At 35.3% G+C, this 27,120-nt stretch overlaps 2 protein-coding genes across 5 annotated transcripts; one reads left to right on the top strand and one right to left on the bottom strand.

The window, feature by feature from the left end:
* Positions 1-159: 159 nt before the first annotated feature.
* Positions 160-6,752, bottom strand: plekhb1 (pleckstrin homology domain containing B1). 2 transcript variants are annotated; one of them, XM_077242153.1, is made up of 6 exons: positions 6,579-6,752; positions 4,447-4,599; positions 4,257-4,359; positions 4,121-4,160; positions 2,524-2,602; positions 160-1,378 (listed from the first exon to the last, which is right to left on the bottom strand). In XM_077242153.1, exons 1-6 carry the CDS (start codon positions 6,613-6,615, stop codon positions 1,245-1,247), a joined length of 546 nt encoding a protein of 181 aa, XP_077098268.1. In that variant the 5' UTR covers positions 6,616-6,752; the 3' UTR covers positions 160-1,244. The 2 variants fall into 2 exon arrangements, with proteins under 2 accessions (XP_077098268.1, XP_077098267.1); XM_077242152.1 differs by having other exon boundaries at positions 2,509-2,602; positions 6,579-6,738.
* Positions 6,753-8,150: 1,398 nt separating this feature from the next.
* On the top strand, positions 8,151-26,760 carry LOC143749700 (F-BAR and double SH3 domains protein 2). 3 transcript variants are annotated; one of them, XM_077242158.1, is made up of 20 exons: positions 8,151-8,359; positions 9,026-9,123; positions 9,241-9,286; positions 11,932-12,008; positions 12,102-12,246; positions 13,174-13,307; positions 13,469-13,523; positions 13,733-13,861; positions 14,695-14,760; positions 15,485-15,580; positions 16,512-16,628; positions 17,370-17,468; positions 18,408-18,560; positions 18,648-18,770; positions 21,074-21,157; positions 22,127-22,319; positions 22,424-22,647; positions 22,758-22,893; positions 25,762-25,823; positions 25,905-26,760. In XM_077242158.1, the coding sequence occupies exons 1-20, from the start codon at positions 8,339-8,341 to the stop codon at positions 25,986-25,988; spliced, it is 2,142 nt and encodes a 713-aa protein (XP_077098273.1). In that variant the 5' UTR covers positions 8,151-8,338; the 3' UTR covers positions 25,989-26,760. The 3 variants fall into 3 exon arrangements, with proteins under 3 accessions (XP_077098273.1, XP_077098271.1, XP_077098272.1); XM_077242156.1 differs by having other exon boundaries at positions 14,638-14,760; XM_077242157.1 differs by lacking the exon at positions 25,762-25,823 and having other exon boundaries at positions 14,638-14,760; positions 25,905-26,171.
* The last annotated feature ends 360 nt before the right edge of the window (positions 26,761-27,120 follow it).

The following is a 27,120-nucleotide window of genomic DNA, read 5'->3' as shown; positions in this document are numbered from 1 at the left end:
TTTTTTTTAGTTTTGATTGATGGATAATGTATAACTCTGTTTGTAAATCAAGTTAAATGTGCAGAGCAGAACATTCAAAATATAGTAAAATGTGCTTTTATTTGGATCTGTGCAGGAATTGCACTTTTATTGCAAACACAGAAAATGAAATTACTGATGTTTTGTAGTTCTGTGGGTGGTTACAGCGTTTTATGTATTTATAAGTGTGTTGCACAACAATATCAAGTTGATAACTTTCTACATTTGCAAAGTAGTACATTAGTGCATACACAGGCCAGATGTAAATGCTGCTCTGTCCCCCTCTAGTGGTCAGTCATGGGAACTGATTCCAGTATGCAGGCTTCGGCATTGAGGTATGTGTTCAGTGGTCGAAGAGTGATGATGATACTTCCATTGAACCCAGTTATTGAAAATGCTCATTACTGCGGTCAGAGTGAACCTTTCGTTGATTTACAGTTTAGCGGAAGTTACTCCCAAATTCGTGCAAAGCGTCATGGGGCGTAGGAAAAATATTGATAGAAAATTCTTGTAAAGGCAGTTATACAAGATAGAGCCATCAACTGTCTGGTCACTCCCAAACCTCATGCTATATGGACATCATAAATTAAGGGTACCAGTGGTTTATAGTTGGAGCTATTTATAAATAAAATAGGAGATCTTGATGAAGTCATGGACAAAAATGAATAAGTTTGCAAAGCTCTACGTGTATAGCTACACAAAGCAGAATCGTAAGCAGCTAGAAAATACAATCATTTCGGTATGTGCAGAATTATTCTATAGATATGTTATAAATATTTGTTGATATTTCACCAATCAAAGAAAAACAAGTCTGTTCTGATCAATTTGTGCAGCTAAATTATTAAAGGGACACTGTAACGTTTTTCTTTAAAAGCAGAACTTTTTTCTTTAGGATAACCATATTCATCCGCAGAGCCGAAGCACAACCAAAAATGGTGTTGTTCTGCAAAATGCATGCAGTTTTTTAATCGCTAAAGGGCCAAAAGTCATAGTGTAGCATACCTTTAAATAAAGCAAACTACATTAAATCCCTCTTTTAGGCTACATTTTTCTTTGACCTCTTAATGCCCACTGAGTTTAAAACAGCTGCGACTATTCTCATATTTACATATGTAGCCTATATATGCAGGAACCGTAGCATTTGCTATCGCTGAACTTTATGGACGACTCTTCCAGTATTCTTTCATCCCGCTGGATCTCCAGTGATCCTGCTATCCGACTGGGCCTCAGCAGAACCAGAAGGGCATCCATAGAAGTGAACGCATTGCTGCACCCGCAGCCATTCCAGCCAGGAGTCCCAGCGCAATCTGCTCTCCCACATCATCATCAGAGTTTCTGTGCACCCAGACATGCTGAGTTCCTAAGGAAGCACATCAGGTTCAGGGGTACGTCCGTTTCTTAATAATGTTTCTGCGTTTATTAGAACTTAACTTGTCATTTAAAACAGTCTTAAATGTAGGCCTAAAACTTTATTTATTGTCTAAGAAAAAGTGATAACACTTTACAATAAGGTTCGACTTGTTAACATCATTTAACTACATTAGTTCAAATAAACTAACATTGAAAAACATCTCTAAAGCATTATTAATCTCAGTTACTGTTGCTTTCAATACTTCCAAATACATTATTAAAATATCGGTTGAATTTTTATGAAATAACAAGGTTAGGAAAAGTTAGGCTACTTTTAAAAGTAATGTATTAAAATATTGTGTTACTCCCTTAAAAAAGTATTAATTGTGTTACTTTTTTTCACCCGACTGGACTTGGTTGGTTGTTTTTTAATAACCAAAAAAGTTATTTTTTGGCAAATGGCAAAAAGGCTCTTTCAGACCAAAAGTGAAATGAATAAGTCTCAGGCTGAAGAAAATGCAAATACACTGTCAATACGGGGACAGGAAAGCTGTCAGTCTATAAAATTCATTTTATATATTTACTTTTTTGAAAAACATACTCAGACATTTAGTTAAATTTAAAGGTAATGTGTTACTTTACTCGTTACTTGAAAAGTAATCTGATTACGTAACTCACGTTACTCACTTCTTAACACTGCTAACTGATACTAGCAAAGGATAATGAAAACTGTAATGAATTGCTCATCGTTAGTTAAAATTAGCTTGTGCATTAATTAATGTTAACTAATGGAACCTTATTGTAAAGTGTTAACAAAATGTCGAAAATGAATATGAAATATTTAATATTCTCCACAAATTCTAAAGTATATTTTTCAATTCTATTTTTTAGTTATATTATCAGCTGATAATAAAAACATTCAATACAAATATTGTAATTAAATATTTTAAATAGTGGGTTCAGCACTTTGAGGTATAAAGTATTATTTAAGTGCTTTATTAATAAATGAAATTAATGAATGAACAATATATTTACAATAATACTATACCAATGTATTATATCAGTGTATAAAAAACAAAAAATGCCAATAACCCTATCTCTGTGCTTTCTGCCGAATAAGGGATGTGTTTGTATAATTACCTCCACAACCTGTACCTGGCATGATGTAAACTGCATTATGACTGTCAATCGGAACGGTCTGGTAAGTATCGTCATAGGGATTGTATGTGAAAACCTGTGGGAGTGAAAAGAAATGTGAATTGAATAAATAGTAAAAATATCCCTCATGTTGTTCAACCCCGTAAGACCTTCGTTCATCTTCGGAACACAAATTAAGATATTTTTGATTAAATCTGAGAGCTGGATAACTCCTCCATAGGCTTCTAAGGGATTGAAACTTGTTACCCGAAAAGTTATTAAAGACATCGTTAAAATAGTCCAAGTGACTACAGTGGCTCAATCTTAAGTTTATCAAGCGACGAGAATATTTTTTGTGCGCAAAAACAAACAAAAATAACAACTTTATTTCAACTATTGATTTCCTTCTCTGTGGGCGTCGAGTGAGTTCACTAGTGTAACAGCGCAGCGCTTCTGTGTTGTACGTCACACGCATCACACACATGACCAGCGTCGGCCAATAGTGAGCCTGCGTATGACGCAGCTCTACGCAATGGAAGGCTATGTTTACACGGAAACGATCTGAAGAGAAAACGCAAAAGTGGCGTTGCGTTATCACTTTTTATTCTGCGTTTAGACGAGCGTTATCGGGGGGAAATCCGCGTGCATATGGTGACGCAAAAGTGTGTGAAATTCGATGTAGTGTGCACTCCAGGCGGCTAGGTGGCGATGTGAAGCACTGCCACACAACAACACCAATATCTGAGAATATTTTGTACAACTGCTGAAAAGACTCTTTGTTAAATTGGTTTTTTATTCAGACATCAAATAGCCTTGAAATAATTACAGGTTTCACGATAGATTTTCATATATGCACGGAAATAATAAACTTAATACATTTTTTTAAAAAACACTTACTATCTGAAAAGACTCTTGTACGTTTATCAGAGCTGCTAGGGCAACTCGAAGGTCCGACGTATGGAAATAATCCGACATGTTGGTTGTTATTTTCCTGTAATGGCGCATGACGTAAACGCGTACGCGACGAGAGCCACCGCGACCAGATTTCTGTTTTTACCCTTTAGACGGGAACGCGACGGTGGAGCGTTTTTAAGATTTCCACTCTGGAGGGTGGTTTCACTTTTTTGCGTTTTTAAGCCGCAGAAACGCCATCGCCGTGTAAACGAAAGGCACATCTGATAAAATATTTTTAAGTTTTCACCCGGAATCGTTCTCATGTAAACAGGGCATAAGTGAGCTGACTCGAGGCCCACAGAGAAGGAAACGAATAGTTGAAATAAAGTCGTTATTTATTTTTGTTTTTGCGCACAAAAAGTATTCTCGTCGCTTGATAAACTTAAGATTGAGTCACTGTAGTCACTTGGACTATTTTAACGATGTCTTTAATAACTTTTCGGGGAACAAGTTTCAATCCCTTAGAAGCCTATGGAGGAGTGATCCAGCTCTCAGATTTAATCACAAATATCTTAATTCGTGTTCTGAAGATGAACGAAGGTCTTACGGGGTTGAACAACATGAGGGAGAGTAATTACTGACAGAATTTACATTTTTGGGTGAACTATCCCTTTAAGGGCAAAAAACAAAAATCATCCTGCATGTAAAAAATAACACTCACTGGATTTCTTTTTGCCTCCATGAGTGTGAGTTTCCAGGCCCTGAAAAGTGACCGAATGGAATTAAATTAGCAAAACGGGTGGGGCTTCATTTGTTGTGGGAGGGGTTACGTAAAAGTGTCAAAGGTCAAGACTTACAGTGCCTCATCTTCACTGTTGGCACACAGGATCAGCATTGCACCATCCCTCAGATAAACGACCAGCAGATTCTCTCTGGGGTGACTCTCAGGTGGACACACACCTGCTCACAAACACACAAAGTCACTGTTATAAGAGCATTCAAGTATTTCCATAACATGCACTTTCTACATGCTAAGTTTCTTCATACCTGCACACTCCAGACCAGACTTCACATTCACACAGCTGCTCTTTAGATTCGCTTTGGTCTCATAGTCTCTTCTGGATTCAGATGTGTAAAAAACAAAGCTTCCATCTATCCACAGGTCACACCAGTTCAGCTTCCAGCGTTTGAGGATTGAAGCTGTGAACGTTTTTAACAAAATTATAATTATCTGTCTCCATTTCCATAGTCGTGTATAGCACAGACAAACTTCTCTCTACAGCTTCATGATATCTTAAATCTTTTTAAGGCTCTTTATTAGCATTGATGGTTCCATGAAAAACCTTTAACATGCATTAAAACCTTTCCTCTCCACAAAAGGTTCTTAATAGGGGAAAAAGGTTCTTTAGATTTTAAAAATGTTCTTCACACTGAGAAAAAAAACCCTGAAAGGTTATTTGGGGAATCAGAAATGGTTCTGCTATTGTTATACTGCTGCCAACTCCAATAATAATTGATTCTTCGATTCAGAGCCATTAGGAACCGAGAGTCGACTCCAAGTTTCATTACTACTACACCATCCCAGATAGCCTTCAATGAACTAATCTGAATGAAATCAAAAGATTCAGTTCGCTGTAATGAACTGAAATGGCGCTACTAGCTAGCTTCCTTTTGATTCAGTTTAGATTGGTTCATTGATTTATTTATTTTTCTGTATAGGTTACACCAGTAGGTGGCAACCATTGAGCGTTTATGTGTATCAGTAAGCCATTGAATCATTCGATCCACAGATTTGTTCAAAATTATTGTTCAAAAAGCTGTTCGCATTCAAAACACCATGACAATACTAATACAGATTTAAAAGCCTGCCGCTAAATTATCATAAGTACCTGATTGTTCATGGCGATTCTTGTGTATTTGATACAATAAATGAACATAATAAACAACATATGCTTTATCACAAAGGCTTCAGTTAGCATTAGCAACTCAAACTTCTCAAAGATGTTACTAGACTATGTGCTAACAAAGAACAGACCTATATTTATTTTTAATAGAGAATATAAAGGTCACTTAGTTATTTATATTACCAGTCATACTATTTCAAATGGCATGTTTTATTTTAAGAATCAAGAAAATTAGCTAGAATAATTTTGAAGGGGAAGAATATTTAATTCTGAAGTTGTTATTTTAAATGTATTTATGTAAGTTTTGATGTTTTAAATGTATTACATTTCTTTTTATGTATCATTTGGGGTTTCTCTAGGTGAGTATACAGAACAAACCTGGAGTCTATAACTAACAGCTACTGTACTACTGTAACACTGACCGTAAGAGGATTATTACTGCAAACAGTGTCAGTTTCATAACAGTTTTCATAACCTTCTGGACCAGTCATTTTATTTAATTATATATATATATATATATATATATATATATATATATCAGTGCTGTTTATCACTAATCGCAATTAATCACAAAATAAAGTTTGTTTATATAATATATGTGTGTATATTTGTGTGTGTGTGTATATATATATATATATATATATATACTACAGTGATATACATACATGCATACATACATAGACACACACACACACACACACATATATATACATACACACATGTATTATATAAACAAACTGATGTTAGGTGCAATTAATCGCTATTAATCAATTTGACAGCACACACACACACACACACACACACACACACACACACACACACACACACACACACACACACACACACACACACACACACATATATATATATATATATATATATATATATATATTGAAATATTGCACATCAGCAGAAATGTACAGTCAAAAAAGTACCCAACAGAGTAACCCAAATTTGTGTTATATTTGTGCTGTTCAGTACTTATACACATCCTAATATCTAGGCTTTTCCATTTTATATAATTTCACTCTAATTTATATGAAATTAAATGTCGGGAAACCCATATGGTCAAAAGCAACTGCACTTTGTTTTCTATTGTTGTAGACAAAAAAATATTCACACTGTTGTTTTATTCCAGAATAAAATATAATTTTTTTGCTAAAAACATAAACTACTTTAATTTCTTAGAGGTGCATTGAGCAGATTACTTATATAATTTATTACTTATATAAAGAAGACTTATAAAAATACCTAAATGAACAGTCTTGCACTTACACTGTCTCCAGAGCCAGCCAGATTTGAGCAGAGCCATTGATCAGTGAGCAATAGCAGTATTCCTAATGTTGTGCTGCTTGTTTGACGTGACGGCAGGGTTTGTGCTTTTGTTAGTGAGCGATGACAGTGACTGTAAGACGTCTCAGCAGTCAGAGGGGGTTGCACTGCTCGAATAGTTTGATGACTCTTTCTCTAATCCCTTAAACAGGCCAAAGTGAAGCTTCACTTGGCCAGTAATCTCAGATTACAGTGAGTCAGTACTGGTTGTCTGTGGAATATTCTCTCCCTTTCCTGTGTTACTCAATCTCTTCTTCATGTTTTTGTGTATTATCATATTATATGAAGTCATAGTTATTCTGTTAGCAGTGTAGCAAGGTTCACATACAAGTTTAAACCTGTTCACATTTAATGCAGGCTATGCATACTCAAGCACACTGATCTTAATCTTACTTTTGGACTAACAGACTAACCTTAAACCGAAAATGCAGCTTATTGTATTTTCATTTAATTTTGATTTCATGTCATCCTTACAGGCACAGCAAATCATGTTCACTCACATACCTTAATCTCGCCTTTAGCTAAGTTTAGCAAACATTGAGTAATTGAAGTAGTCATATCAAGCCAATGATCTGTTTTTAAACCATCTAAACAACTGACCTATAAACAAATTCATCACTGAAGCTGTGAAATAGGCTACTTAGTCATTATTGCATGAGGGTGTCATTTTTTATAAATCAGGAATTACCCTTAATCACTAATAAACACTCCTAGCCATGCTAATTTTACAGGCTTTTACAGTCAGACTCCTTAAACGTGTTAGCATTTTTACACACTGCTTGAACACACTGTAAAAAATCCAACTTACATTTTGTTTGACAAATTCTGTTTTTAAAGTTTATTCAACTATTTAACATGAAAAAGTTTGTACAACTAATGACGTTGAGAAAACTCAAAAATGTCCTGCAGCTGCATGGTTGCCTTAAACTTTTAAGTTTTCTCAACTTTTGTTTTTTACAGTAACTAGCAGTGCACTTTTAGAAATGTATTTATCGAAAATTAGGCATTTTTATTGAATAACAAATTATTATTATAAATATTTTATTTTGTTAAACTAAAAAACACTGTTATTGTATTTAGGATATTGAATTGGAGTTTGACACACGCCCACCACTAGATGGCCTCATCTCACCAACAACATATGAAGCAGGGCCTCTCACACACCCGTGATTACTTTATGATGATAAAAAATTAGAATAGAGAAAATATTTATCATCATCACTGCAATTAGGCTATATGTAGAATGAGGGCGACACAGAAAGAGTCTGAGTCTGTAAACCTGTCCACATCTGAATACACATTTATCAACACAGCCTCATATTCTAACGGAAACATAGCCTGTATCACGTCACATATCAACACGCATTCATAAACACACAACAGTATACACACATAAACATAATTGCCGTTTTTCATGAACGCCTTCAGAACATGTTTTATTACTATGTTCGGTCACTGGAGGCCGCTGTTCCTCATTCCGCTCCACTGACTGAAGTTCTCACAAGAGTTTACTTCATTTCTCTCTGTGTTTTTATGTGAGCGGTTCAACGGAGGGGTCTAGACGCATTTCACTGCTCTTTTTTCTTTCTTTCTTTCTCCCATTTAAATAGAATATTCGGCTCTGCATTGCTCCGTCCCGCAGATGTGTTTGGTTTTCGAGGGTGAATTTCCAACAGTTTTGTCCTGTATATCCAGATCCAGACATGCAACCTCCTCCAAGAAAGGTGAGTCGAACAACTGTTCTTTAATTGATAAGATTTTTGGTTGTCATGTCCGTATTAATGAATAAAATAGCAGATATAAGGATTGATAGATAAGTGATAGATAGATGGATGGATAGACAGACAGACAGACAGATAGATAGATAGATAGATAGATAGATAGATAGATAGATAGATAGATAGATAGATAGACATACATACAGACATTTACAGACAGATAGATAGATAGATAGATAGATAGACATACATACAGACATATACAGACAGACAGATAATAAATAGATTGAATGACAGACAGACAAATAGATAGATAGATAGTAGATAGATAGACAGATAGATAATAAATAGATAGATTAAGATAGATAGACTGACAGATAGTAGATTTACAGACAGACAGATGATAGATTGATAGATAGACAGAAAGACAGATAATTGATAGATAGACAGACAGATAGATAGATAGTAGATAGACATACAGATAATAAATAGATTGAAAGACAGACAGATTGATAGATAGACAGACAGATAATAGATAGATAGATGGATGGATAGAAAGAAACACATGATGTTTATGTTTACTCTGTCTTCATTGACTCGACGATGTCAGACATATCAGTGTGATCTGTGACAGAGTTGCTTCTCCAGAGGTTGTCATTGTGTGTGTTGCAGGTAAAAGTCACACAAGAGGTGAAACACACTCACACTGAGCAGCTGAACAGACTCCAGCTCAAACACCAGACAGACCTGGACTTCCTGGAGGATCTGAGGTCAGTCACCTTAACCTTAACCTTTTACATTCCTATGTACATGTCTATCAATCTATTTGCTGGTATGTTAGTGCTGAAATGTTTGACTGTGTGTGTGTGTGTGTGTGTCATCCTCAGGACTTACAGCCAGAAGAAAGCACTAATAGAGAAAGATTACTCACAGGTGAGTTGTGGTCACCATGTTCAATTACATCATTTACATTACATTTAGTTTTTATAATGTATGGCGATTTGTGTTCTGAGATTTAAAAAAAACACACATTATAAAATCTCATTTAGCTAAGATTTTTTTTGTCAGAATAATAAAAAAATGTGTCTGCTCTGATGTAAACTAACACTGACGTTTTATGTGTGAATTTGTTTTTGTAGAGAAGCACATTTCGTGACTCAGTGGAAAAAACTGTGGTTGTTAACGATTTGCAGGTGGTCGTGTTTTTACCAGTTGCGTTCTGGTTCGAATCTGCTTTTCTTGTCTCTTTCTGTTACATTGCTGAGATAATCTACATGACATCAGTTATGATCTCTGATTTCTGCTGATCTCAACTTTATCTCACTTTATGAGTATGATTTCATATATTTGGGATGTACATCAGAATGTAATTTTTTCCTTGTATTCCCTTAAACCACAAAGTTTAACTTAAAAAAGTTTTGACTTCCTATACAAATTATACAACTTACACTACAATTCAAAAGTTTGGGGTCAGTAATATTTTAATAGTTGAATTCACCAAGGAAGAATTAAACTGATTGAAAGTGACAATAAATACACTTATAATGTTAAAAAAGAGTTTATTTATCATAGAATCCTGAAAAAAGTATCGCTGTTTCCACAATAAATATTAAGCACCACAACTGTTTTCAACATTGATAGTTATAATAAATGTTTCTTGGGCACCAAATTATCATATTAGAATGATTTCTGAAGGATCATGTGACACTGAAGACTAGAGTAATGATGCTAAAAATATATGCAAATACATAACAGTTATTTTAAATTGTAATAGTATTTCAAAGTTTTTACCTCATTTTTATATCATTTTTATCAAATAAATGCAGTCTTAGTCAGCATAAGGGAGTTCTTTCAAAAACATAAAAAAATATTACCAACCCTAAACTTTTAAACTAGTGTATAGTGCGTCAACAGATTTACACACAAAGTGTTTATATTTACAGCTTGACATGTTGATTATCTTCATCATGATACTATTAGATCTGTGTGATCATTTGGTGAATGGGAGCCCAGCTGTTTGAATGACGCTCTGTGTGTGTGTGTGTGTGTGTGTGTGCGCGCGCATGTGTGCGCGTGTGTGTGCGTGAGATTCTTTACTGTTGGTTCTGAAGCTTGTGCACCTGCAGGGCTGCTGCGTGCTGATTGGCTCATGAACACAGGAATCTCTCTTCCTCAGGGTCTCTTCCTGAGTGGACTCATCAGAGCTGGCAGCTCAGAGGATTAGGTTGACAGTGCCAGCTTGTGGTCTGAGGGCCAGGAAGCGAATCCTCTGTGGTTTGAGTGGATGCTGGTCACTCTCTGGCCTTCGTAGAACTTGTTATGGTTCAGTCATTTCAGTTTGTTGAGGTTTAGCTATATTCTGTATATATACTCAGAATATATATATTCGGTTGTGTTGAAGTAATGAAAGGACCCTTGGTAGACAAATACTACCATTTTTTTAAAAACTGCTGTTTTTTCCCCCCTGATATTTTGCTATGTTTTTGTGACTTTTGGAGATCAGTCCAGTACAGTGACATTTGCTTGACTTGAGATTGAAAAGTGAGTGGAAATTCTCCTTTCTTCTGTTTCACAAGCAGCCAGTTATTCACTCACTTGTAAAGCTACACATGGGCACAGTTTGTCCCGCTGTCTGGCATTTAAGTATCAAGCAGACAGGCAGAAATACCCATGTGGGTTTCCCTTTTACAGATTGTTTTCCACATTTGCACTGATCTGGAGTGACAGGATAAATTAATATTTCTCCTGTAAGGCATCTGTTTTATTTTGTGGTGACTCTTGAAGTTGAGTTTTTAAAATGCTATTTAGAGGTTCTGAATCTGAACTTTCATAAACATTTAATACAATTATGTTAAAGCATAGTTTTCTTGTTTGTTTAAAAGGCACTTAAAGGGATAGTTCACCCAAAAAATGAAAATCTTGTCATCATGTAATGATTTTGTCATTACATACAGGTTTGGAGTAAATTTTTCGGTGAACTACCCCTTTAATATTCAGTAATCTTATCAACTTGACTTCACTGACACTACACTGAGAACAAAACTTTAACTAAATTGAGCTGGACAGTGTCAATTGTCTTCTGTAGATTTGCTTTATAGTTGACAATCTGTCACTCACATGACATCACAGCAATAGAAATCCATAACCATCCAATCAATTCCGATGGACAAAATCAAGTCCCGCCCTACATCTTTCCTTGTTCGAGAAGCCGTTTCACTCGGATATACGTCATAATGGGAAAGAAAAGACTATTGCGACTTCTATTTCATGTCGACTTTAAGCTTGTTTACTATTATCTTCTGTAGAGCGGCTTTTTAGTTGAATTGAGTTTGCTTCATGACTAATGAACTTTGTAACATTGACACTGTCATTGAACTAAATTGAATCAACACCTGTGATTAAAAAATTACACTGTTGTCTTTTTTAGAGGTGCTTTACTGCTGAAATTGCATTTGTTCATAATTGAAGAACTTTGCAACATTAATACGGTTATTTTATTGTCCATTACTGTGAAGCTGCCTTGAAAGAATCAGTATTGCATAAAGCGCTACATAAATAAATGTTACTTGACTTTGTAGGCTCTGCAAAAGCTTGCGTCGCAGTATTTGAAGCGGGAGTGGAATGGCGCCCCGTCAGAAGAGCTGAGAGACTCACGGTAAGAGGAGAGAACTTTTCAATCAGATTGATTTTCAACTGCCTTGTCCATTTGTCTTCATCATTAAACAGATGTCTGTGAATATGCCTGCAGAAATGTTTGGGCTGTATGGAAGTCTTACTTGGAGGGTGTGACGAAAGTGAGCCAGTCTCGTATCAACGGATGTGAGAACTATAGGAGCCAGATATCCGATCCTGTGAAGACGTTCAGAGCGCAGAAGGACCTGCAGCTGAAGAAGGTAAACACATTATAGGGTGACCACCATCAAACTAACCAAATGTGGGACGATTATAAGTTTGTGTGGGACATGTTACCAACACTAAAACATAACCTGACACTGTTATATAATGTTTATTTAATTTAATAAAAACATTTGTATTCTGTCTTTCAGCTGATAAAAATTATTTGTTCTTTAGTCCCTTCCAGAAAACACCATTACATCACAATGTAACATAACATGTCTTTATTTTACATGACATTTACATTCAACATCACTGATCCAGCAGGCGTCATGCAGATCACTATTTCTGAAACAGTTCTGACCAAGTCCAACTACAATCCAACAAAATAAATAAAATATAAACCAACATGAATTTAGATCAATGACAGTCCTAAGGATATATTAAACCAAAAACTTTAGAAAGGATGTGAATTAAAACAAGCACAGCAGCAACAAGTTGATCAATTCTGTTAAATTTAATATTTAATTTACCGAATTATCCATTTGTTTTCTGACAGGGAACACACGGAACTAATCACCGCTCCACATTTTGATTGACAGCGTCACAACCCACTAGTGACCGTGTTTAGGCTACTCCTTCGCTTTCAACCATTGGATTGGATTTTAAAAACGGCTGTTGTATTTGTACTTCTGACGAAGCGCTGTTAAATACAGGTGTAAAACTACGCCGCAAAAAGAATAAATAAAATGCTTTCTTAAAAAGGCAACAAACGCATGCACGTTTTATTAATATGATCATTAAAAACCAACAGACTGATTAAATGCGGGATATTTTCTCAATATGCGACGCGCGGGACAAGCGGTGAAAATGCTGTGCGGTTCAACGCAAAGCGGGACGGGTGCTCACCCTAACACATTAACAGATTCACTGCACTAAAGCGGCAGTGGCAGTTTTTGAAAGTGTTTATTCATCTGTCCTCTCAGTGCTGTGAACATCTGGCGAGAGCTCAGGCCGATCTGCAGGTCACCATCAGAGACCTGGAGAAGAGCAGGAAGGCCTACCAGGAGGCGGAACAAACAGCGCAGACTGTGAGAGAGAAAGCCGATATGGAGGCCAAGTACGTTCGCTGGCCTGTCACATGTGAAGGAAGAGACATCAGATGTCTACAGAACCGGGCATAGGGTTATCATGTTTTACAGTTTTAGATTGAGATTCATCATGTTTTGCTTCTTTTCCTCTGGTATTTTCCCTTCTTCCTGTTGGCTCATGCAACGCAAGGTCAAAGCTCAGCCTGTTTCAGTCACGCTCCAGTTTGAAGAGGGCGAGTGTGAAGGTAATCTAGGGATTAGCACAGTATATCAGTCCCATACTGGTTAGTGGTGGTCTATATTGGATATTTAATAGTGCATGCTTTTTGTCCTATTTTTACATATGGATTACATTTGCCATCATCTAACACTTAAAGTTATGTTGTGAAATTTCCTAATAAATCATGGTGACTGAGAGTCAAGTGTACATATGAACATTTCCTGTTGATTTCAGCTGAAAGCAAAGAAGAACGAATGGAAGTGCAAAGCCACGCAAGCAAGGAATGATTACTTGCTCACACTGTCAGCCACTAACGCTCATCAGGACCGCTATTATGAGACCGATCTGATCAGCTGTATCACAGTGAGGATGGATGTTGCTCAGTTTTGATCCTATTCATTTTTTATTTAGCATAATCTTTTGTGTGTTTTTTAATTTGTATATATATATATATATACACAATGGATAGCATAAGTGAACACACCCATGCTAAAGTTGACTAAAAAGAGGAATAAAAAAATCATCTTTTGGAAATTGATCTTAATGCCTTAATTTAAAAAATTAGGAAAAATCCAACCTTTAAGGACACCAATTTTCTTTATGAATGAATAATGTATCGTAAATAAATAAATGTTCTTCATTAAAATACAGGGTGCATAAGTCAGGACACCCCTATGTTAAATTCCCATAGAGACAGCAGATTTTTATTTTTAAAGGCCAGTTGTTTCATGGATCCGGGATAATATGCATCCTGATAAAGTTCCCTTGGCCTAAATTAAAATTAAAATATCCCACATCATCACATTCCCTTCACCATACCTAATAAAAATCTGCTGTCTCTATGGGAATTTAACATAGGGGTGTCCTGACTTATGCACCCTGTATTTTAATGAAGAACATTTATTTATTTACGATACATTATTCATTCATAAAGAAAATTGGTGTCCTCAAAGGTTGGATTTTTCCTCATTTTTTTTAATTGAGGCATTAAGATCAATTTCCAAAAGATGATTTTTTATTCTTCTTTTTAGTCAACTTTATCATGGGTGTGTTCACTTATGCTAGGCACTGTATATGTATTTCTCACAACCTAAAATTCAGTTGAAAGTAAAACTATTTTTCCTTGTTTTTGAGTCCAGATTCTAGATGGCAGTTTCTGCGATCACGTACAGAGTTTTCTCATTTCACTGTGTCAGACGGAGCTTGAGACGTCTCAAAGCATTCAGGACACTTTCCAGTGCCTGCTGGAGTCGTCCAGTGGGGTGGGTTACACACACACACACACACACACACACACACACACATTTGAGTATATGCTGGTACTGAAAAGCACACATGAACCACAGTGGCCGAATGTAGAGCAGGTAACATGATCTGCCTCTGGAGGGTTATTGGATCAAATCCCAGCTCAAGCATTTAAAGCTGACCTTAAAGAGAAAAATGTACCTGCTTTTCAGAGTTTGCAGTGGTTAAGGAATGAGATCTTTATGTAATGTTAGAATGTAATGGCTTTTTTTTAAAGATGTATTGATGTTTCAAGTTGGCTGTATCTGGGTAGAACATTAAAAATGTTGAGATTAGAAATACAGAATAATGATTGTTAATTTGAAGAAATTCAGCTCATTTTCTACAGTGTGACTGCCTTCGGTATGTGTCATTAGGTCTTTTGTGGTCTTGTGTTGTTGTAATTCGATGATTCTTACAGTGTTTCCATTCAGTTTTGAGAGTCAGGTTTAATGTCTCTATCTAGCTAGCATCAGGTTACAGCAACACACACACACACACACACACACACACACACACACACACACACACACACACACACACACACACACACACACACACATCATGAATTACCTGTTCTGGTCTGTTGTTCTTCCTCTGTTTACCGATATGATATTCTTGTTAATGTGACATTTTGACTTCAGTCTACATTAGTTTACATTAGTTTAATTGTCCCCGTGTGTGTGTTTGGCCCCTCTGTAGGTGACACAGGATATCCACCAACAGATTTTCATTCAAGACAACCCAGTGTTTCAGAAAGCCGCCCCCTTCCAGTATCAGCCCTGTGAAAATGATTCGGTAAGTTGCATTCAACTAAATAATATGCAAATAAATGCTATGTTTATCTAACACTCACTTAAAGTTAATAATTAAAAACACGAATAATTTAATAACACTGTTAGGCGTTATTCAAAATAAATATATTCATTTGTAAAACTGTACATCACAAAGAGGAAAAGTGCTGTAATGAAGGCCGAATGTGTTTATTAAATGACTGCGCAGCTGTTTTTCAGATGTGCAACAGCGCCCCCTGCTGCCCTATGTCATCCCGCCCCTCACCACCCCAGCATAGTGCTCCGTTTGTTCGCTAACCCTCTTTTTGTTTGCAAGTCTAACAAGCATTAGTCTGTTCCTAAAGAAAACATTAGAGATGCAGCCGTGAGTGCTGGTGGGGCGGAAAGATCAGGGAAAACTGGGCGTCAGTGCAGGCAGGAAGCAGCATGGTCTGTGAAAAGAGGGCATTGAGAAGTGAACCTGCACTACCTCTTGCACCCCTAACAAACACCTCCCATTACCTCGTTCCTAAAATTAAAAAAATAAATGAAAAATAAGTACAAAAGCATTTATTTTAGTTACATAAAAAATAAGGTGAATTATTTAGAAATTGTTTTATCCCGTTCAGGGGATTTATAAATATGAGCATTTGCATGCTGTAGTGTAGATCCATGCATGCATGCATTTTGTCAAGAAGCTGTGGTGATATTTGGCTTCTGGTGAACAGGAGCTGCTCTGTAAAGGAGCATCTGGAAGGATCGTTCTTCAAGAGCTTACATCACTTGAACATTTAGTCTGTCAATATTTACAGACAGTCTCGTTAAGCAAAGATTTGTTCATCTGATTTTGGAGATTGGTGCTGTTCCAAGTTATGCTGTGACTTTAGTGTACACTCGTGCACTGAGAAGTTATCAAGGTTTCATGTGCAGAAAACACTCTCTCTTTCTCTCTTCAGGTCAGGGAACTGTTGAAGGAGAGTGGCACGGCTGAAGAACACAGTCTGAATAAGGAAGCACGGAAATGGGCCACACGTGTGGCCAGAGAACACAAGAACATCATTCTCACGCAGCGGGTGAGGGCTCACTGAAACAATATGATTGTGATTTGTGATATTAAAAATAAATATATTTATTTCTATTTATATATTTATTTCTATCATTTATGTATACATTTGTTTCTTTTTCATTTATATATTTAGGGTTGCACTAAAAAAAGTATCTGATATTAAAATAAATATAAAATATTATTAATATATTTTATTTATTATTCGTTCATCTAATCTAAAATATTTTGTCTAAATGGCCAATATTAAAATAAATACAAACAAAATAAAATATTGTTTTATTAAAATTAATAAAAGTTATTATGTTATGTAATCTAAAATATTTTGTCTAAATGGCCAATATTAAAAAAGAAGATTATTTTATTAAAATTAATACATTAATACAATTATTTATGCTATTATCTAATCTAAAATCGGTCTAAATTTTGTCTAAATAAAAATAAAACAATAACTAAATGTACTAAAATATAAAATAAATAAAAATAATATAAAACCCATGTAGTCTAAATAAATCAAAAATAACAACAATGTTCAATCAAATATTATAAAATAATATTATAAAAACGTTTTTGTCTAAATAAATAAATAAATAAACTAAAACAATAAAAAGAAAAACTAAATTGAATTTTTAATAATAATTAAATTTTGTTTCAATAAATGTAAACAAAAAATAAAAACAATATCAATAGTGCTGCAAGTGAATTTAGGCATTGCAACATTGCAACAATGTACAGTAAGATTTGTTTTTAGACCCTGTCGGAGTATGAAGAATCGCACCAACAGGACCAGAATAACAACGAGCTGGAACTGAAAATGGACGACGCAAGAGAATGCATTCGGAAATCAGAGGTGAAGAGTTGCTTTGTTTGTCTTTGCACAGTATAAAACTCGAGATCATAAGTTGTCTGTCACTTCTGGGAGAAACAGTTTAAAATGAAAATATTGTCTCATTGGCGTCACACTCCCTCTGCTGGTCACTACTTGTCATTTTGGTTATTAAAAGAAGCTGCACATTTGGTCATGGTATGAAACAGTACCATTTATTGTATCGAGTTGTTGGAATAGTTGTGTTTATACCATGGTCTGGGTGAATACTCGATTCTGATTGGCTGCAGGGTGTCCATTAAAAAGTGATAGAGGACACCTAGTAAAGGAGTTCTGGTGAAACTGACTGTTTACCGTTCGAAATGAATAAATAAATGCGCTGGCTACATCAGCTGTGAGTAACCATAGCAACAGGCAGTCAAAGTATCCGTTTACAATTTATTGTATCAAAACAAACATCTAGTTAGCCGTTATACATAGCCTACTAACACAACAATGAGCGACTTCGTTATTTCTTTTAACCTTTTTGGAGAATTTGACAACTTTGATGACTGGGATGCTGCTGAAGAAAGAAAAATTGTAAATAAAACGGAGAAACGACACAAGGAGATAACACCGCTGAGCGGACTATAAATATCTCCGGTTGCTAACTAAACCGTCAGGCGTAACCAGGGAGTCCAAGTTATTGTTTGTAAAAACTTTAGATTTCGATTGTAAAACGAATTAAAATATAAACTGTTTTAAATATGTGTTATTTGGCAAGTGACCATGGTATAAGCGGGTTAATGCCCTTCGTGGTGTCCATTGTCTAGGTAATAATGGACTTCAGCGGAGGCAACCATTCACGCCCCGCCGTCGTCCATTAATACCTGACAATGGACACCTCGTCGGGCATTAACCCTTACATAAACAATATGTAATAGAACAGGAAGTGGGTAGATAATGAGTCCACTCTTCCTGTAGACGGTGAAACAGAAGGCAGAGGTGCGTCTGAACCTCCTCAGAGACGTGGGTGTTGCTGTAGACGTCTGGCTGAAGAGTGCCATGAACCAAGTGTTGGAGGAACTGGAGAACGAGAGATGGGCGGCCCTCAATGCCCACGATGCTTCATTCTCTGTAAGTCTCAATCGCTCACAGTCAAAGCCCGATTCACGTAGAACCCTATAACCTATTTTAATCACGTTTTATAACATATGTCTTCAGCACTGTGTAGATTTGGACAGAGAGGATGATGAGGACACAGAGACGTTGGACGACAGCAGTTCCAGTCCCTCCAGCACTCACAGGAACTACCCACTCACCTGCTCTGTGCTGTACTCGTATCAGGTACATGCCTTGTCTGGGGCCGGTTTCACAAAGATAAATGGCTTAGATATAGTAGATAGTCAGACTTCAGATCGACATCTAAATCAGACCGTTGCACAAAGCACTGAAGACTCTGACTATCTTAAGTAGGACTACACTGCAATGCATTCTGGGTAAAATAAGACACTTTTCAAAACAAGAAAACACGGCGGATCGAGTAAGCGCATTCAACCGCTCAGTGCAGGAAAACGTGTGTGTTGGAGGAGTATAACAGTTACAAGGACATTTTACTTGGGAAATTTAGCGGAGAATGTAGTAACAAGAAGAAATGTTTGATTTGGATAAAGATTGCTACGACAGTTAACAGCGGTAATCCGAGCGTTGAGCGTTAAAGACGTACAGAAAAGAAAAGTCCTCATTATTATATATTTCCAGTAGGTTCCTGCGGTCCCTAAAATCCCTTTCCCTTCTCATAGCTCTCTCCATAACGCCGTCAGCAAACCACAAATTATGAGCCATTTTCCCTTTTCTTTTGGCTGTTTGTAATGTAACTGATTGTTGCTGCTGGTTGCCAAGGTAACAGAGTCTTAGACCTGAGTTAGCCTGGGGTAAGTGTCTAATTTCTTGGTCTAAATTAAGTCAGTCTTTATTTTTGTGAAACAGTCTAACTTGCATTAGACTAGTCCAGCGTTTCCCAAACGGGGTGCCTTCTGGCGAGAGCAGGGGTGCCGTGTAAAAACTCCATTAAACATTTTTAAATTGCTAAAATGTGTAAAAAAAATAATAATAAATGTATCATCAATCTCGCATCGTCGGAAGCGTCTAATAACAACAAATAATGCACACAAATTTATAATAAAAAATGCAACTCATAAGTTTTCCGCGTTCGTTGAATTGCGGGGGTTCCGCATGATTTCATTCTCGTGCTTCATTCCCAGCGTCCACACATAAAGCTGCCTCTTTTTCATGGCTTGTTGCGCTTACGGTCAAATACACACGAAACATTGTCACAACGTCCGTCTTGCCGCATATTCACAAACACATCGGTTATGTCCGTGCTGCTGTCAACGGTAACGCGTGCGATTAATGTTTTTCAGTTTTACGCGTTAAAAAAGATTTAAACACAATTAACGCAGCATCCGTTTTTTTCTGTCATCCTTTGGCTAGCGTTACATTATATAATCACGTTCTTATTCATGCAAATGCTTTTAAACCATGCAACCGCGAAAAGACAAAAGAGAACGCGCTGTCTGTGAATGTCCTGCTGACACTGACGACGCGCATCGCGTGCCAGAATCGACTTCTCTTTCGTGTTTGAACGAATAATAACACACAGTTATGACAAAATGTCCGTTTTGTTGAGTATCCTCATGAGAGCAGTCTTAAATTAGTTAAAATCTTAAATTAGAGTTGTGAGAAGATGGGACGCGTGTGAGATAAACAAGTGCAGCAGTGACAACAGAATCAAAGAACAGGTAACAGAGAAAATTACTCACTGCTCTTGACTAAAGAACGCTTGTAGCTTTAATAAGGATTCATCTATATTTAATTTATTATTTATGCAGTGAAGACTGTAAAGTGTTTGATAACTTTATTCAATTTCTGTGTATTTCCTGACATCAGTAGCAGTATTGGTATCAGTGATACTGGGCTTCATTCATAAAAAAGATGCCATTAAACCATTATTTAAAATATACTGTCTTTATGTTGTTTATACATTAATTTGGAGATTAACTGTGAAATTATTACATTATAAAATATATTAAAAACAAGCTATCTTGTGCAATTATAACTAAATTAACCCAATATAAAAACACAAATAGGCCTACACTGAGTGAGCAAACATTTTGGTGAGATTTGCAATGGTAATTGAGCAATGTTTTGCTGAATTATGAATAAAAGCCTTAATTAAATATGTCATCATGTAAAGTCATCTCTACAGAAGAAATTAATGATTTCCTAGACTTTATATGGATGGACAAAAAAATTGATAATATTAAAAAATATCTATATGACAGTAGGCCTATATACGGCAGTTATTCCCTGTGGTATTGAAAATCAATACATTTCAAGGTATAGTATCAAAGTAGTATCGTGACAACACTAGTGTAGGGTGCCACAATTTTTTTAACATTTTCAAAGGGTGCCTCGACTGAAAAAAGTTTGGGAAACACTGGACTAGTCTATGAGCAGATTTTAGACTTGTCTAACACTATAGACCGGTCTAAAATAGCTTTGTGAAACTGGCCCCTGCTGGTCTAGCCTGGATATCAGGGTTCTATTCATGCATTTGTGATGTCATTTCCTGTGCTTTACTTCCACAGGCATCCCAGCCCGATGAGCTCACCATCCAGGAACAGGAAATACTGGAGCTTATTGATGATGGAGACATGGAGGACTGGGTCAAGGTACACGCACACACACTCAACTACATCAGGGTTTTTTAACTTTTTAATACATATGATTCCCTTGCCTTGCCCTTCCCTAGAATATAAAGCCATCTATATTTTTATTTATTAATTATATATTGTCATATATATACAGACTCATTTATACTGTGTCTGAAAAAATATAATTTATTTAATTATTTACAAAATTATTATAAATATTATACATTATCTTCCAATAAGATTTTTTTTTTATTAACACGTTCAGTAAAGATGCATTAAATTAATCAAAAGTGACAGTAAAGACATTTATAATGTTGCAAAATATTTCTATTTCAAATAAACTTAATAATAAGTTAATAAATAATAATAATAATAAATGTTTCTTGAGCAGCAAATCATCATATTATACTGATTTCTGAAGGATCATGTGACACTGAAGACTGGAGTAATGATGCTGAAAATGTAGCTTTGCATCACAGGATACATTAAATTTTAAAATGCATTAAAATAGAAAGAAAAATTAAAATGTAACAATATTTCTGTTTTCACTGTATTTTGATCAAATGCAGCCTTTGTGAGACTACTTTCAGAAACAGAATGAAATTGTATAGATTCTAAACATTTGTATAGTATTGTGTATATATAATAATTATAAATATAATTAGTATTTATAAAAGTTTTATCAATTTTATGAATTTGCTAAATAAACTATTACAAACTATTTTAAATTATTTACATATTTTGAAACTTATATTTAGATTTCCATTTTTCTTTATAGAAATATATTTAAAAACTATGTCCATATTCAGATTTTATTTCATTATGTTAAATAAATGGTTATTATTTTTTTATGTCTCAAAGGCATTTCCACAGGCATTCCTAGCATCCCCTTGTGGCCCTTAGTTTGAAAACACCTGAACTTGATGCCACTTTAATAATTATGTTGGCATTTATTGGACAGATTTTGTTTTGTTTTGTTTTTTTAAGGCAAGGAACCACACAGGGCAGGTGGGATACGTGCCGGAGAAATACCTGCAGCTTCCGACCTCCAACTCTCTACTGAGCATGATCCAGTCTCTCTCCAGCATTGACGCCCAATCACACACCTCCAGCACTTCTGCAGAACAAGAGCCAGAAATTGAGACACTCACCCAGAGCAGCCCGAACAGTCCCGCCAGCGGTGAGACCAGCCTCTATAGCATTAGATCTGGGATAATACAAGTATAGTATTAAACCATGCTAGTAGACAACAAACATTTTGCGGCCTCTTCCTCTTTTGCACAGCCATAAACCTAGCCAGGGCTCTGTATGCCTATGAGGCTCAGACAGAGGACGAGTTGTCCTTCCCCGAGGGAGCTGTTATTTGCATTCTCAGCAAACACAACCAGGAAGATGATGGGTTCTGGGAGGGCGAGTTCAACGGCGCAGTGGGCGTCTTTCCCGCAGTATTAGTGGAGGATCTGTGCGGACCGGAGGGTGCACAAACACACAAGAGCATGAACGTGCAGGTTTATACAAAAACAGAAACTTTTTAAATGAGGCCTGTGTTTCCCAGTAGTATATGTTTATAGTAAGCCCATGTTGGATTTCTTTTGTAATAGCTGTTTTTTACCACCAGGTGTCTCTGTCAGGTCTGGATCAAGCGGCTTGTCCACCGGCTGCGTCTCCAGAGTCCATCTCACTCTCATCTTTGACCGGCACACTCCCTTTAAATGGCTATCAAACCCCCGAACCCCCCAAGATCTCGAGCCACAGTAAGACACAGAGCAAATTATAGTAGACCTCACACATGACTGTTAACGTTTTAGTGACGTTCAATCTCACAACTTGATTGTCTATCTTAAAAATGTTTTATAAAAATAATTATAAAAGTAAAAATACAAAATATATATATTTTTTTTATAGAAAAATAAAAAATATATACCATTGAATTAACTTTTTGTAAGTAGGCTTACCAGTGTTATTTTAATATTATTTATATAATATTATATAAATAATATTATAGCATTATATTACATAAATACTATACTATTATAGTATTTTTATATTATTAATAAATTAATATTTGTGTATATTTTCTATATTATTTAATTTTTAATTTTAGTTTTAGTTATTTAAACGGTCACTTTTGTATTTTTTTTCTTTTTGTTTTTTTTGTCATTTTAGTACTCAAACTTTTATTTATTTCAGTTATCTGCCAAGGTCACATTTTTAATTAGAAAATTAGAAATGTGTGTGTTCTTTTTAAGTTTTTCTTCTAATATTTATGTTTTATTTAATTTCTGCTTTATTTAAAGTGACAAAAACATTTTTATTAAGTTATGATGAATTGATTTGAATTGATGAATTGATTGGACAAATGCACTCTGGCATATGGATGATAAATTAAAACCGTACGGCATTGCCATTGATGGCTGTATAGATGGATACAGTCGTTACATTCTGTTGATGGAGGCGTACACAACCAACAACGATCCTAAAGTAATAAGCCAGCGATTTATTCTCACGATGATTTCGACTTTTTTCTCGAAATTTAACGAGTTTTTTCTCGAAACAGAACGACTTTATTCTCGAAATGTAATGAGTTTATTCTCAAGATTGTATTTCGATTTTTTTCCTTGAAATTTAACGAGTTTTTTCTCGAAACACAACGACTTTATTCTCGAAATGTAATGAGTTTATTCTCAAGATTGTATTTCGATTTTTTTCCTTGAAATTTAACGAGTTTTTTCTCGAAACACAACGACTTTATTCTCGAAATGTAATGAGTTTATTCTCAAGATTGTATTTCGATTTTTTTCCTCAAAATGTAACTAGTTTTTTCTCGAAACACAACGACTTTATTCTCGAAATGTAATGAGTTTATTCTCAAGATTGTATTTCGATTTTTTTCCTTGAAATTTAACGAGTTTTTTCTCGAAACACAACGACTTTATTCTCGAAATGTAATGAGTTTATTCTCAAGATTGTATTTCGATTTTTTTCCTCGAAATTTAACGAGTTTTTTCTCGAAACACAACGACTTTATTCTCGAAATGTAATGAGTTTATTGTCAAGATTGTATTTCGACTTTTTTCTTGAAATTTAACAGTTTTTTTCTCAAAACACAGCGACTTTATTCTCGATATTTAATGAGTTTATTCTCAAGATTGTATTTCGATTTTTTTCCTCGAAATTTAACGAGTTTTTTCTCGAAACACAACGACTTTATTCTCGAAATGTAATGAGTTTATTCTCAAGATTGTATTTCGACTTTTTTCTTGAAATTTAACAGTTTTTTTCTCAAAACACAGCGACTTTATTCTCGATATTTAATGAGTTTATTCCCAAGATTGTATTTCGATTTTTTTCCTCGAAATGTAACGAGTTTTTTCTCGAAACACAACGACTTTATTCTCGAAATGTAATGAGTTTATTCTCAAGATTGTATTTCGATTTTTTTCCTCAAAATGTAACTAGTTTTTTCTCAAAACACAACGACTTAATTCTCGAAATGTAATGAGTTTATTCTCAAGATTGTATTTCGATTTTTTTCCTCGAAATTTAACGAGTTTTTTCTCGAAACACAACGACTTTATTCTCGAAATGTAATGAGTTTATTCTCAAGATTGTATTTCGATATTTTTCCTCGAAATTTAACGAGTTTTTTCTCGAAACACAACGACTTTATTCTCGAAATGTAATGAGTTTATTCTCAAGATTGTATTTCGATTTTTTTCTTGAAATTGAACGTTTTTTTTCTCAAAACACAGCGACTTTATTCTCGATATTTAATGAGTTTATTCTCAAGATTGTATTTAGATTTTTTTCCTCGAAATTTAACGAGTTTTTTCTCGAAACACAACGACTTTATTCTCGAAATGTAATGAGTTTATTCTCAAGATTGTATTTCGATATTTTTCCTCGAAATTTAACGAGTTTTTTCTCGAAACACAACGACTTTATTCTCGAAATGTAATGAGTTTATTCTCAAGATTGTATTTCGACTTTTTTCTCAAAATTTAACTGTTTTTTTCTCAAAACACAGCGACTTTATTCTCGATATTTAATGAGTTTATTCTCAAGATTGTATTTCAAATTTTTTTCTCGAAATTTAACGAGTTTAATTTCGCATTATAATGATTTTAATCTCGAGATGGTTTTATTTTTTTATTATTGCTTTGCCCTAATCCTCTTCCGTAGTTAACAGTAGCAAAACGGAGGCCCAAGATTATTATTATTATTATTATTATACTAAAATCATTAAAAAAAATAGTTTCTTGAAATAAAATAAACATTAACTGATGTAGAAAAAAATATAAAAACTTAACTTAAACTTACTTCTCATTTTCATTTTAGTTTAATTTGATGTACTAATGTAGCTAAAACTGAAATAAAAATCAATAATAACTGTACAGATATTTAAAACCTAAATCTAATAAAAATTACAAAACCACGCATCAAAATTACTAAACCTTTTACTAAAATTTAAAAAAGAGGAATATAAAAATAAAATATTTATAAAAACTATAACAGTATCTCAGTGATACTAAAACAAAACTGCTGAGGCCATTGTTCTGTTATTAGATTTATGCTCTTGGGAAATATCCGAATCCCAGTCATCCGTGTGGTCTCCTCCACAGGCCACGCCCACACCCCATCACCCAGATCCCCAGGAGAGGGAGGGTCCGGCACCCTGAGACCTGTGAGATCTGCACTCTTAAAGCTGAATGCCAGTGATGGGCGCTTATGTGTGAAATCTGATGTGTATTTTTGTTATCTGCAGGTACGAGCTGCTCCTCCTCCACCCAAACAGCAGGCGCAGGGTCAGGTGCAGAAGAGAGAAGAGGTGGAGATCACACTGGTGTGAGCACATTTGACCAGATTGACGTTACCATGCTGTGAATTCGATCCCATGCAGGGTGGACATTCAGGAACTTTTTAATGAAGATATGGATGCACAAGCTGACCATTATTTAATGTGGTCCCACGCTTTCTTCTTCAGTTTTTTTTAGGGCAATTTCAAACACACAAGGCTTTACTAGAGCTACAAAGAGACTTTAAAGGGAAAAGTGGCAATTACAGTGTTGACTTGTGAGAATTTATGTGTATGATTCCGTCCATAAACATATTTAGGGCTTAACATTTTTAGCGGCATATTACAGTTTTAGTTTAAACTTTGTCAGTATTTTACTTGTCTAGTCTGTCAGCCATTATTTGAATGAATATTGAGATATTTTAGCTTTTGTAAATTCCAGGAGGCTAAACTCGACCTGAGCACTTTAGATGTAGTTTATAATGCATTGCAGTATTTTGTTTAATTTTTGTTGTCATTTTCTTTCTTTATAATCTTTATTAGAGACATGCGGAGATCCTGTGAGACTTATGCATTTTAGTTTCGGTGCATTCAAGTTAAAAGTTAAAACTTTTGCCGTCATTTATTCACTATCAGCTTCTTCCAAACCTGTTTAACTATTTCTTCTGTGGAATTCAACAGGGGAAACAAATAGTAATCACGTGTTCAGCCTATAATTGCGTGGGAAAGCGTCGACTTTTTAAAAACATTTTGTAATGTGTAAATGATGACAGGCTTCTTTTCTGCGGCAGACTCTTCATTAAGTAAAAAATCCGGCCTTTACAAATATAATTTTTCATAGTTTTGTCTCTTTTGGACCTCATGTCTCTCATGATGGTTCTCAGTTCTAGTCAGATTTCACGATGACTGTTCAAAGGCTGCTAAGGTAAGAGATACAAAGCAAAAGTGAAAAACATTTCAATCAACACATAAGTTATTGTAAAATGGCAAACAACAAAGTTGGACAATTTTAATTATTCGGTTTTCTGTAACACCGTTCACTAAACGCCTTGTTAGGTTATGTGCCCGACCGGAAATGAAGCGCGAAGAGAATCTGATGTCATGTGCATTCTCAGCAGTTTTCAGTTCTTAAACTTAAAGAACTGAAAGTCAAAGTCTTAAACTTACTAAAAACACCTAACAACAT

This window comes from Siphateles boraxobius, unplaced genomic scaffold (genome assembly GCF_051911475.1).
Source record: "Siphateles boraxobius isolate OS27281-9 unplaced genomic scaffold, OSU_SipBor_1 25, whole genome shotgun sequence".
In the NCBI taxonomy this organism is placed as follows: Eukaryota; Metazoa; Chordata; class Actinopteri; order Cypriniformes; family Leuciscidae; genus Siphateles; species Siphateles boraxobius.
Note: the sequence above shows the minus strand (reverse complement) of the source record. Positions and strands in the feature narration are given on the sequence as shown.

Excerpts from the sequence above, each read along its gene's own strand:
- plekhb1 (XM_077242152.1), bottom strand. The coding sequence starts at position 6,615 with ATGGCTCTGCTCAAATCTGGCTGGCTCTGGAGACAGT. Across the intron at positions 4,360-4,446 it reads GTCTGGTCTGGAGTGTGCAG|GTGTGTGTCCACCTGAGAGT; the intron begins GTATGAAGAAAC and ends GTTTGTGAGCAG. Across the intron at positions 4,161-4,256 it reads AACAGTGAAGATGAGGCACT|GGCCTGGAAACTCACACTCA; the intron begins GTAAGTCTTGAC and ends GTCACTTTTCAG.
- LOC143749700 (XM_077242156.1), top strand. The coding sequence starts at position 8,339 with ATGCAACCTCCTCCAAGAAAG. Across the intron at positions 9,287-11,931 it reads TAGAGAAAGATTACTCACAG|GCTCTGCAAAAGCTTGCGTC; the intron begins GTGAGTTGTGGT and ends TTGACTTTGTAG. Across the intron at positions 14,761-15,484 it reads TGCTGGAGTCGTCCAGTGGG|GTGACACAGGATATCCACCA; the intron begins GTGGGTTACACA and ends GCCCCTCTGTAG.